Source organism: Mobula hypostoma, chromosome 13 (assembly GCF_963921235.1).
Source record: "Mobula hypostoma chromosome 13, sMobHyp1.1, whole genome shotgun sequence".
Lineage (NCBI taxonomy): Eukaryota > Metazoa > Chordata > Chondrichthyes > Myliobatiformes > Myliobatidae > Mobula > Mobula hypostoma.
Genome location: NC_086109.1, coordinates 6,781,878 through 6,794,613, shown reverse-complemented (window position 1 = coordinate 6,794,613; position 12,736 = coordinate 6,781,878). Strand labels below are relative to the sequence as shown.

At 48.8% G+C, this 12,736-nt stretch overlaps 1 protein-coding gene across 7 annotated transcripts in view; it reads right to left on the bottom strand.

Annotated features, from left to right (window-relative positions):
- Window positions 1-11,384, bottom strand: part of LOC134355394 (acidic mammalian chitinase-like) — a 35,940-nt gene extending 24,556 nt beyond the window's left edge. For 2 of the 7 annotated variants that reach the window (XM_063065208.1, XM_063065207.1), the window contains exon 1: window positions 10,856-11,380. Coding sequence is in view for 4 of the 7 variants with exons in the window: in XM_063065200.1 (XP_062921270.1) it covers window positions 5,739-5,763 (25 nt within the window). In the remaining 3 variants the exon portion in view is untranslated. Of the gene's footprint in view, window positions 1-5,738; window positions 5,813-6,907; window positions 7,054-8,167; window positions 8,251-10,855 lie in introns of those variants that run through there. The other 5 variants (XM_063065200.1, XM_063065202.1, XM_063065201.1 and 2 more) reach the window with 5 other exon arrangements.
- Window positions 11,385-12,736: the final 1,352 nt, after the last annotated feature.

Below are 12,736 nucleotides of genomic sequence, written 5' to 3'. Positions count from 1 at the left end.
GTGGAGTGCAGAGGTAGGTGGGAGATTGGTGGAGTGGAGAGGTAGGTGGGAGATTGGTGGAGTGGAGAGGTAGGTGGGAGATTGGTGGAGTGGAGAGGTAGGTGGGAGATTGGTGGAGTGGAGAGGTAGGTGGGAGATTGGTGGAGTGGAGAGGTAGGTGGGAGATTGGTGGAGTGGAGAGGTAGGTGGGAGATTGGTGGAGTGGAGAGGTAGGTGGGAGATTGGTGGAGTGGAGAGGTAGGTGACAGATTGGTGGAGTGGAGAGGTAGGTGACAGATTGGTGGAGTGGACAGGTGGATGACATTGGTGGAGTGGACAGGTAGATGACATTGGTGGACTGGACAGGTAGGTGACAGATTGATGGAGTGGACAGGTAGGTGACAGATTGGTGGAGTGGACAGGTCGGTGGGAGATTGGTGGAGTGGACAGGTCGGTGACAGATTGGTGGAGTGGACAGGTCGGTGACAGATTGGTGGAGTGGACAAGTAGGTGACAGATTGGTGGAGTGGACAAGTAGGTGGGAGGTTGGTGGAGTGAACAGGTAGGTGACAGATTGGTGGAGTGAACAGGTAGGTGACAGATTGGTGGAGTGGAGAGGTAGGTGACAGATTGGTGGAGTGGACAGGTAGATGACATTGGTGGAGTGGACAGGTAGATGACATTGGTGGAGTGGACAGGTAGGTGACAGATTGGTGGACTGGACAGGTAGGTGACAGATTGGTGGAGTGGACAGGTCGGTGGGAGATTGGTGGAGTGGACAGGTCGGTGACAGATTGGTGGAGTGGACAGGTCGGTGACAGATTGGTGGAGTGGACAGGTCGGTGACAGATTGGTGGAGTGGACAGGTAGGTGACAGATTGGTGGAGTGGACAGGTAGGTGACAGATTAGTGGAGTGGACAAGTAGGTGGGAGGTTGGTGGAGTGAACAGGTAGGTGACAGATTGGTGGAGTGGAGAGGTAGGTGGGAGATTGGTGGAGTGGAGAAGTAGGTGACAGATTGGTGGAGTGGAGAGGTAGGTGGGAGATTGGTGGAGTGGACAGGTAGGTGGGAGATTGGTGGAGTGGAGAAGTAGGTGGGAGATTGGTGGAGTGGAGAGGTAGGTGGGAGATTGGTGGAGTGGAGAGGTAGGTGACAGATTGGTGGAGTGGACAGGTAGGTGACAGATTGGTGGAGTGGACAGGTAGGTGACATTGGTGGAGTAGACAGGTAGATGACATTGGTGGAGTGGACAGGTAGGTGACAGATTGGTGGAGTGGACAGGTAGGTGGGAGATTGGTGGAGTGGAGAAGTAGGTGGGAGATTGGTGGAGTGGACAGGTCGGTGGGAGATTGGTGGAGTGGACAGGTCGGTGGGAGATTGGTGGAGTGGACAGGTCGGTGACAGATTGGTGGAGTGGACAGGTCGGTGACAGATTGGTGGAGTGGACAAGTAGGTGACAGATTGGTGGAGTGGACAAGTAGGTGGGAGGTTGGTGGAGTGAACAAGTAGGTGACAGATTGGTGGAGTGGAGAGGTAGGTGGGAGATTGGTGGAGTGGACAGGTAGGTGGGAGATTGGTGGAGTGGAGAGGTAGGTGGGATATTGGTGGAGTGGAGAGGTAGGTGGGAGGTTGGTGGAGTGAACAGGTAGGTGACAGATTGGTGGAGTGGAGAGGTAGGTGGGAGATTGGTGGAGTGGACAGGTAGGTGGGAGATTGGTGGAGTGGAGAGGTAGGTGGGAGATTGGTGGAGTGGAGAGGTAGGTGGGAGATTGGTGGAGTGGAGAGGTAGGTGGGAGATTGGTGGAGTGGAGAGGTAGGTGGGAGATTGGTGGAGTGGAGAGGTAGGTGACAGATTGGTGGAGTGGACAGGTGGATGACATTGGTGGAGTGGACAGGTGGATGACATTGGTGGAGTGGACAGGTAGGTGACAGATTGGTGGACTGGACAGGTAGGTGACAGATTGGTGGAGTGGACAGGTCGGTGGGAGATTGGTGGAGTGGACAAGTCGGTGGGAGATTGGTGGAGTGGACAGGTCGGTGACAGATTGGTGGAGTGGACAGGTCGGTGACAGATTGGTGGAGTGGACAAGTAGGTGACAGATTGGTGGAGTGGACAAGTAGGTGGGAGGTTGGTGGAGTGAACAGGTAGGTGACAGATTGGTGGAGTGGAGAGGTAGGTGGGAGATTGGTGGAGTGGACAAGTAGGTGACAGATTGGTGGAGTGGAGAGGTAGGTGGGAGATTGGTGGAGTGGACAGGTAGGTGGGAGATTGGTGGAGTGGAGAGGTAGGTGGGAGATTGGTGGAGTGGAGAGGTAGGTGGGAGATTGGTGGAGTGGAGAGGTAGGTGGGAGATTGGTGGAGTGGAGAGGTAGGTGGGAGATTGGTGGAGTGGAGAGGTAGGTGACAGATTGGTGGAGTGGACAGGTAGGTGACATTGGTGGAGTGGACAGGTAGATGACATTGGTGGAGTGGACAGGTAGGTGACAGATTGGTGGACTGGACAGGTAGGTGACAGATTGGTGGAGTGGACAGGTCGGTGGGAGGTTGGTGGAGTGGACAGGTCGGTGACAGATTGGTGGAGTGGACAGGTCGGTGACAGATTGGTGGAGTGGACAGGTAGGTGACAGATTGGTGGAGTGGACAAGTAGGTGACAGATTGGTGGAGTGGACAAGTAGGTGGGAGGTTGGTGGAGTGAACAGGTAGGTGACAGATTGGTGGAGTGGAGAGGTAGGTGGGAGATTGGTGGAGTGGACAGGTAGGTGGGAGATTGGTGGAGTGGAGAGGTAGGTGGGAGATTGGTGGAGTGGAGAGGTAGGTGGGAGATTGGTGGAGTGAACAGGTAGGTGACAGATTGGTGGAGTGGAGAGGTAGGTGGGAGATTGGTGGAGTGGACAGGTAGGTGGGAGATTGGTGGAGTGGAGAGGTAGGTGGGAGATTGGTGGAGTGGAGAGGTAGGTGGGAGATTGGTGGAGTGGAGAGGTAGGTGGGAGATTGGTGGAGTGGAGAGGTAGGTGACAGATTGGTGGAGTGGACAGGTAGGTGACAGATTGGTGGAGTGGACAGGTAGGTGACATTGGTGGAGTGGACAGGTAGATGACATTGGTGGAGTGGACAGGTAGGTGACAGATTGGTGGAGTGGACAGGTCGGTGGGAGATTGGTGGAGTGGACAGGTAGGTGACAGATTGGTGGAGTGGACAAGTAGGTGGGAGGTTGGTGGAGTGAACAAGTAGGTGACAGATTGGTGGAGTGGAGAGGTAGGTGGGAGATTGGTGGAGTGGACAGGTAGGTGGGAGATTGGTGGAGTGGAGAGGTAGGTGGGATGTTGGTGGAGTGGAGAGGTAGGTGGGAGATTGGTGGAGTGGACAGGTAGGTGGGAGATTGGTGGAGTGAACAGGTAGGTGGGAGATTGGTGGAGTGGAGAGGTAGGTGGGAGATTGGTGGAGTGGACAGGTAGGTGGGAGATTGGTGGAGTGGAGAGGTAGGTGACAGATTGGTGGAGTGGAGAGGTAGGTGACAGATTGGTGGAGTGGACAGGTGGATGACATTGGTGGAGTGGACAGGTAGATGACATTGGTGGAGTGGACAGGTAGGTGACAGATTGGTGGACTGGACAGATAGGTGACAGATTGGTGGAGTGGACAGGTCGGTGGGAGATTGGTGGAGTGGACAGGTCGGTGACAGATTGGTGGAGTGGACAGGTCGGTGACAGATTGGTGGAGTGGACAGGTCGGTGACAGATTGGTGGAGTGGACAAGTAGGTGACAGATTGGTGGAGTGGACAAGTAGGTGGGAGGTTGGTGGAGTGAACAGGTAGGTGACAGATTGGTGGAGTGGAGAGGTAGGTGGGAGATTGGTGGAGTGGACAAGTAGGTGACAGATTGGTGGAGTGGAGAGGTAGGTGGGAGATTGGTGGAGTGGACAGGTAGGTGGGAGATTGGTGGAGTGGAGAGGTAGGTGGGAGATTGGTGGAGTGGAGAGGTAGGTGGGAGATTGGTGGAGTGGAGAGGTAGGTGGGAGATTGGTGGAGTGGAGAGGTAGGTGGGAGATTGGTGGAGTGGAGAGGTAGGTGACAGATTGGTGGAGTGGACAGGTAGGTGACATTGGTGGAGTGGACAGGTAGATGACATTGGTGGAGTGGACAGGTAGGTGACAGATTGGTGGACTGGACAGGTAGGTGACAGATTGGTGGAGTGGACAGGTCGGTGGGAGATTGGTGGAGTGGACAGGTCGGTGACAGATTGGTGGAGTGGACAGGTAGGTGGGAGATTGGTGGAGTGGAGAGGTAGGTGGGAGATTGGTGGAGTGGAGAGGTAGGTGGGAGATTGGTGGAGTGGACAGGTAGGTGGGAGATTGGTGGAGTGGAGAGGTAGGTGGGAGATTGGTGGAGTGGAGAGGTAGGTGGGAGATTGGTGGAGTGGAGAGGTAGTTGACAGATTGGTGGAGTGGACAGGTAGGTGACAGATTGGTGGAGTGGACAAGTAGGTGGGAGGTTGGTGGAGTGAACAGGTAGGTGACAGATTGGTGGAGTGGAGAGGTAGGTGGGAGATTGGTGGAGTGGAGAGGTAGGTGGGAGATTGGTGGAGTGGAGAGGTAGGTGGGAGATTGGTGGAGTGGAGAGGTAGTTGACAGATTGGTGGAGTGGACAGGTAGGTGACAGATTGGTGGAGTGGACAAGTAGGTGGGAGGTTGGTGGAGTGAACAGGTAGGTGACAGATTGGTGGAGTGGAGAGGTAGGTGGGAGATTGGTGGAGTGGAGAGGTAGGTGGGAGATTGGTGGAGTGGACAGGTAGGTGGGAGATTGGTGGAGTGGAGAGGTAGGTGGGAGATTGGTGGAGTGGAGAGGTAGGTGGGAGATTGGTGGAGTGGAGAGGTAGGTGGGAGATTGGTGGAGTGGAGAGGTAGGTGACAGATTGGTGGAGTGGACAGGTCGGTGACAGATTGGTGGAGTGGACAGGTCGGTGACAGATTGGTGGAGTGGACAGGTAGGTGACAGATTGGTGGAGTGGACAGGTAGGTGACAGATTGGTGGAGTGGACAAGTAAGTGACAGATTGGTGGAGTGGACAAGTAGGTGGGAGGTTGGTGGAGTGAACAGGTAGGTGACAGATTGGTGGAGTGGAGAGGTAGGTGGGAGATTGGTGGAGTGGACAGGTAGGTGGGAGATTGGTGGAGTGGACAGGTAGGTGGGAGATTGGTGGAGTGGAGAGGTAGGTGGGAGATTGGTGGAGTGGACAGGTAGGTGGGAGATTGGTGGAGTGGCGAGGTAGGTGGGAGATTGGTGGAGTGGAGAGGTAGGTGACAGATTGGTGGAGTGGACAGGTAGGTGACAGATTGGTGGAGTGGACAGGTCAGTGGTAGATGAAATGTAACTGCGAGGAACACTTCATGTTTCTCAGAGTTCTATGCCACCATTGTCTAACTCAATAACTTTATGGCTGATCAATAACTGATCAGGTGCATCTGTAAAACAACGTGAGCTACTCTCAAGAAGCTAGATGAATACTCTTCCCATTCTTCTGCACTCCTACAGAAAAATACTGAAGGATCGCGTATCCACCAAGGACACAGTGGGTAGCAACAACTGCAAATCATATTAACAGAGTCCAGCAATGGTGAAGTTATGCTGGTTCATATAAAAAAACAAAACTCTAGAAATAGGTTAATTTATCCTTATGCTGAAACAATCTAAACACGAATTGTTATCAAACAGTATACCTGACAGTATCAACCTGTATTAAGAAGCAAAAGGTGCTCACCTGTTGCAGGAAGAAGCTTTGTCATCTTTCCACTGGTCTGATGCTGACTTCAACAGCCTCTTTTATATAATTTTCTTATCAATGGAAATAATTAAATCTGTTCATTATTTACTTTATTGCAAGGAAGAGGTCAGTCACAATGGTCCTCTTGCTGTTTGCAAAGGGGAAATATGAGTCCTTATCTTAACTTCATAAAGACGTCTTTGCTTTCTCTTAACCAACAATCAGACCTTTTGCAGTGTTTACCTTCATTTTATTCTCAAGCCTGTTTTTATGGTAACAATAAAATTTTTGAGTTGGAAGTTGGCCACATATACTCATTGTGGGGGTGAGGTGAGTAAAATTGAAGTGGTAGAAAGCCAGTATGAGGAACCAGTAAGTAGCTCAGTACTGACTGTGGACTTAAGGAAGATGATGAAGACTGACCACTCCTCACAGCACACGCATGGCTCCTCCGAGGAGCGAGTTAGCAGCACCAAGTTTCCAGGAGTGCACATAATGGACGATCTCACCTGGTCCCTCAATACTACCCATTTGGCCAAGAAAACTCAGCAGTGCCTCCACTTCCTGAGGAGATTGGTCTCTCTTCTAACCATTAGAGATATTTATCAGGGGCTTTCCATAAGCAGGGCCCTTAGCATTGTCAATGACCCTTCCCATCTGTCAAACAATCTCTTTGACCCCCTACCAGGAGGTGCTGTAGAATTAGGACAAGAACTGTCAGGATGGGAAACAGCTTCTTCCCCAGGTTGTGGGAGTACTAACGCCCTGCCAGCACCAGGTCTCACCATGCGTGAAGCCCCTGTAGCATTATTACTATTTGCTCTTGAACTTGTATCATAAATGCACCTTATTGTTTGTCAATTTATTTGTGGTAATATTACTGTATGTGTTGCGTGTGTGAGTTATATGTACTGTATTGTGCACTTGGTCTGGAGGAACGTTGTTTTGTTTGGTGGTTTACGTGTGAATGATGATAAACCAAAGTTGAACTTAAACTTGAAGTTGGTATTTGGAAAGTGGAAACTGAGAATAGATTTATTTAATTGCATTAATTTAAACTGAGGTTGGTATGGTGGTTAGTGTTCCTATCTCACAGCTTCAGATACCTGTCAATAGATCAAATAAGTAGAATTCTGGCTCTTAACTCAGTAAATTAACCAACATACCCATGAACAAAAACAACAGGAATTCTGCAGATGCTGGAAATTCAAGCAACACACATCAAAGTTGCTGGTGAACGCAGCAGGCCAGGCAGCATCTATAGGAAGAGGCGCAGTCGACGTTTCAGGCCGAGACCCTTCGTCAGGACAAACTGAAGGAAGAGTGAGTAAGGGATTTGAAAGCTGGAGGGGGAGGGGGAGATGCAAAATGATAGGAGAAGACAGGAGGGGGAGGGATAGAGCCGAGAGCTGGACAGGTGATAGGCAGAAGGGGGTACGAGAGGATCATGGGACAGGAGGTCCGGGAAGAAAGACAAGGAGGGGGGGTGACCCAGAGGATGGGCAAGAGGTATATTCAGAGGGACAGAGGGAGAAAAAGGAGAGTGAGAGAAAGAATGTGTGCATAAAAATGAGTAACAGATGGGGTACGAGGGGGAGGTGGGGCCTTAGCGGAAGTAGAGAAGTGAGCCATCTTCTACACCCACTACAATCCAGCTGATGACCCGGAGTGATGAAGGAGTGGTGATTTATTCCAAGGAGTTACACAACCTGTTATTGTAGCCCCTGGACTTGTGCCTCTGATCAAATAGCAAAAGTGGAATCATGGAACCATTCAGCCCATGGAGTAAGTGCTATCCCATTGAAGGGTAGGTCACTCAGTCATTCCACTGGTCCTTTCCACGAAACCTGCCAATCATCTTCCTTCTGCCAACCTATTTCCCCTTTGGAGACCCCTGACAGAATCTGTGATCAGAAGAGGTGATCCTTTCGCCCAATAGATATGTCAGTACAAGTCTGGCCAATGGCTCACCTGTAAGTTCTGGAATGCCCTGGAATCTGCCACTTTCTTATTTATTTATTTATTTATTTATTGAGATTCTGTGTGGAATGGGCCCTCTGGCCCTTTGAGCCACACTGCCCAACAATCCCTGATTTAACCCCTGCCTAATCATGGGACAATTTACAATGACCAATTAACTCCCCAACCATCTTTGGACTGTGGGAGGAAACCAGAGTACCCAGAGGAAACCCACACAGTCACGGGGAGGACGTACAAACTCCTTACAGGCAGTGACGGGAATTGAACCCAGGTTTCCTGTACTGTAAAGCTTTGTGCTAACCACTACACTACCATAACCACCCTGCAGCCATGGTAAAGTAACTCCCTGACCAAATTCCAAGTATTTTGGAACAACATAGCCCTACATAAACGTAAGACAAGTTTGTATCAGGAGTTTAGAACAAGGGGTCCTGAAGCATCGTCACCTGTGAGTCCTGAAGATCGAAAGCTGTAGGTCGATCAGAAATCCTGCAGTTGAGCTATGTTGACCACAGCCTCGAGTCTGTATCTGTGAGAGCAATGGCAATATTGAAGACCTGATATCTGCGAATCTGCGTGTTTACTGGAGACTGGACCAAAGAAGATAGCCTGTCCTGTGGTTAGAGGACTATATACCGTCCTTTGCTAAAGTCTTGGGCACATATGTATAGCTGGGGCGGCTACGACGTTTGCACAGTACTGTATTTGTCAACGTGGAGCGGAGAGCGAGCTTGCAAATCTGATGGGAGCAAAGGCTGTTGGGAAATGTGAGGGTGCACCCTCGCAGGAGGGGTGGGGGACGGGTGGCAGAGAAGGAAGGGGTGACGTGGGTGCAGACACACCCAGCCCTGAGGCACCAGGCAAGGTCATTATTCCAAACAGTTGGTTTATTGGACATCACGGAATGTCTCCCTGGTACTTTCCACTCCCTCCCCTCTCCCTTCCCCTTTTCCTAACTGTGATTCCCCTGTCACTCATATCAGAATCAGGTTTATCATCACTTACATCATGAAATTTTTTTTTGTGACAGCAGTACAGTGCAATACATAAAATTCCTACAGGACTATGCAAAAGTCTTAGGCACCCTTTCTGTATGTTTTGTTTCAGTGTTGCTACTTTTATTGTGTTCTCTGTTGTTCAGCTGAGCATGTGGGCACTGGAATGTGTGGCGACACTTGTGGGCTGCCCCCAGCACATCCTTAGGCATCTTGGTCATTTACACAGACGATGCATTTTACCGCAGGTTTTGATGTAGCTGATAAATAAATTTGAATCAAGTGCACGTGACAAAGGAGTAGGCACCTGCAGAAAACCTTCTCTTTTTTATATCAGGATTTTGTGTTATTTGGCTTAGCGAGTGAATGGAATATTATGATTTGACAGATAAAATGTTTGTCAAGGTCTAAGAAAGACCTTGGGGACTGTGATGCACGTGCTATAAATGGTAATCTAGCCAAATAAATCACACGTTATTTGCTTAACCTGCCAGATATCCTTTCCAAATAATGACGCTAGCAGGTTGAAACAACAGATTTAATTTCTCTTTCTCAGCCACCACGGGTGAGTCATAAAAGGAACATTAAGAAAAGGGCAACAGCCTTGGCTTTAAGCATTAGCATTCATTCAGCTGAATCCAGGCACTCCCACAGGTATAGTTTTATTCTCCCGTTCAAAGTGTGCACAAAAGGTGTTGAGATCATCGGGGAGCGAGGCATCACAGCCATTCACGATGGGAGAGCATGACTTGTACGGTTCAGAAATAACATCTCCTGCTTGCTGACAATCAACACTGGCACACCTCAGGGATATGTGCTTAGCCCACTGCTCTACCCCCATGATTGTGATGCTCAAGCACCATCTATAAATTTGCTGACAACAGAAGTATTGTTGGCAGAATTTTGATGGTGACAAGGAACAGAGTTGCTAAAAAACTAATTTCACAACATATGCGAGTGATAGCTGGCCAGTGGGTTTAGTGGCATCAGCACTGGACTTCAAGATCAATGGTCCTGGGTTTGAATCTGGCCAGCTTCTTGCATGCTTTTTCCACCTATCACCTCCCACCTTCTTGCTTCATCCCACCTGGCTTCACCTATCACCTTCTAGCTTGCACTCCTTCCCCTCCCCCTCTTTCTTATTCTGGCATCTTCTCCCTTCCTTTCCAGTCCTAAAGAAGGGTCTTGGCCCAAAACGTTGACTGTTTATCGCATTGTGTGTGTTGCTCCTGATTTCTAGCATCTGCAGAATCTCCTGTGTTTATGTGAGTATGGCAGGCTTTCCCTACTTCCTTTGAAAACTCAGCCAGCTTCAAAATAAATGTATTATCGAAGTTCATATATGTTACTATATAATACCTTAAGATTAACTTTCTTACAGGAATGCTAAAGAAATACAACAGAAGCTATGAAAAACCCTACAAAGTCTGACCAATGACCAAAGTGCAAATGAAGGCAAAAAGTGCAAATTTTAAAAGTCAAATAATAATACTGAGAACGTGAGTTTTAAAAGGGCAATAGAGGTGAAGGTTCCGAACTTGCATATTTGAAAACACAAGTTCATATCCCACCACGGCTGTTGGGAGAACACACACAAAATGCTGGAGGAACTCAGCAGGTCAGGCAGCATCTTTGGACGGGAATAAACAGATGACATTTCGGTGCAAGGCCATTCATCAGGACTCACCAGAGGGATTAAAGTTCTGTTCAAAAGTTAAGTATGGAAGTAAAAGAGAAATCAATTTCACTAATGTTGATCATGAGAATACCGGCTTCAGAGGGGAAATTAAGTACAACACTTGAAATAAGTTTATTATCAATCTGCGCCTTGTAAGGCATGAAAATGCCCGACACAGGCCTCTCATGGTCTGAGTCGACGTTCCCCTCCCTTATAGTATGTATATGTTGCCATATATACCTAGACATTCATTTTATTGCAGGCATTCAGAGTAGGACAAAAAAATACAATAGAGTCAATGAAAAACTACACACAAAGACCGTCAAACAACCAATGTGCAAAAGATAAATTGTGCAATTACCAAAACAAAATTAAATAAATAAGGAAATAAATAATACTGATAAATAAATAATACTAATAGCAATACATAAAAGTATTAAATAATAAGTTGTTGTCCTTACCCGTTCTGAATTACACCTTCAGTTTGTGGATGGGTACCTGCTGTTGGCAATGCCTGTAGTCTCCACACGTACAAAGGCCAAAAGGTGCCCGCTTCCTGTTTCACTGAAGCCCACCTGGAGAACCCGAGGAACAGGCGGACACGCAGAGAGAGGTTCTGGATGTTGGCTACGGAGGAAGCCAGCAAAGACTGAGGGAGGTGAGGCCAGATGCACCAGTGCCTAATGTCACCCCAGGAACGAGTGAATGACCTCACCGATTGTGGTTAATAGGCTGAGCTATAAACATCAGAAGATCGCTGTATCACCCATGTCATCCACATGCACATCTGACTTAAAGGTCCAGATACTCAACCACAAACCACAAACTATAACTCATGCTCCTTCTGCCACTGGCACAGAGTGGAAGTCAGCCAAGAAACGCCCAGGACAGAAAAGTCTGCAGAAAGTAGTGGACACAGCCCAGTCCATCACAGGCAAATCCCTCCCCGTCACTGAGCACATTTACAAGGAGCCCCGCCACAAGAAAGCAGCATCCTTCATTAAGGACCCCTGCCAACCAGGCCATACTCTCTTCTCACCGCTACCATCAGGCAGGAGGCACAGGAGACTTAGATCCCACACCACCAGGTTCAGAAACAGTTATTAACCCTCAACCATCGGGTTTTTGAACCAACATGGATAACCTTGCTCGCTCATCACTGAACTGACTCAACAACCTGCAGACTTACTTTCAAGGACTCTACAACTCAATATCATTTATTTATCTTATTATTATTATTTAGATAATTTGTCTTCTTTTGCACATTGGTTGTTTGTCAGTCTTTGTTGGTGTAGAGTGTTTTCATAAATTCTATTGTATTTATTTTCTATAAATAACTGCAAGAAAATTAATCTCTCAAGGAAGTATATGGTGACATATACATGTCATCATAATAAATTTACTTTGAACTTTGAACTTTGAAGGGAAACCACTCTACCACTGTCTTGGTGTTAGGAGTGGGGGACGTGAGTGATGTTGATCTTCCCAACACAGGCGCAGTTGCCAGTTGGGGTTTGGAGGCCATGTTGTGATTCTAATCTGCATGGTTGCTGGTGTAGAGAGGAGAGAGTGGACTTCTGTTTTTAACTCAGAGGGTGGTGGGGAGTGTCAGCCTCACAGAGATGATGACAAAGGCTGGATCTCTCTCTATCTCTATATCTATCACTTTATCTTGCTCCCATTCACCGTCACTCTCTATTTCTCCTTTTTCATTCTCCCCACTCCCTCTCCTCTCCCGCCCCATTCCTACTCTTTTTCTCTGCCCACCCTTCCCACATCATCCATGGGCCCCCCTCCCTTATCACAGCCTTCTCAGCAGAGGCCTCACTGGAAGCTTTAATCCCTGCCATTGTTACTCTGTGGTCGGGGCTTCGAGTGTTAGATTCCTGCCCCCCCCCGCCCACTGCCAGGAACCTGTGACCCAGAAGCAGGTGCATGTCATGTGTAAAGTGTAAAGCTGCTGTCCTCTCTCTCCCGTGGTCCACTGCTCACATTGGCCTCTTAGTGTCTGTCAACCAATGGGCTGGACCAGGGACCTATCTCCTCTGCAATGCTGGATCTGAGAGCGTTCCTGTCATCAGGGGAGCCACCTCACATCTCCTACACTCTGTGCTATCCAGGAAACATTACATTAGACCGTAAGACCATAATATAGGAGCAGAATTCAGCCAATCAGGTCTCCTTCTTCTTCTCCATCTTGTTTTACGGCGGTTGGCACCCAGCTTAATGGTGCATTACCGCCACCTTCTGCTCCGGAGTCTGCACTAGACTTACATTCTAAATCCCTTCACCCAATCACACATACACACACACACACACACACACACACACACACACACACA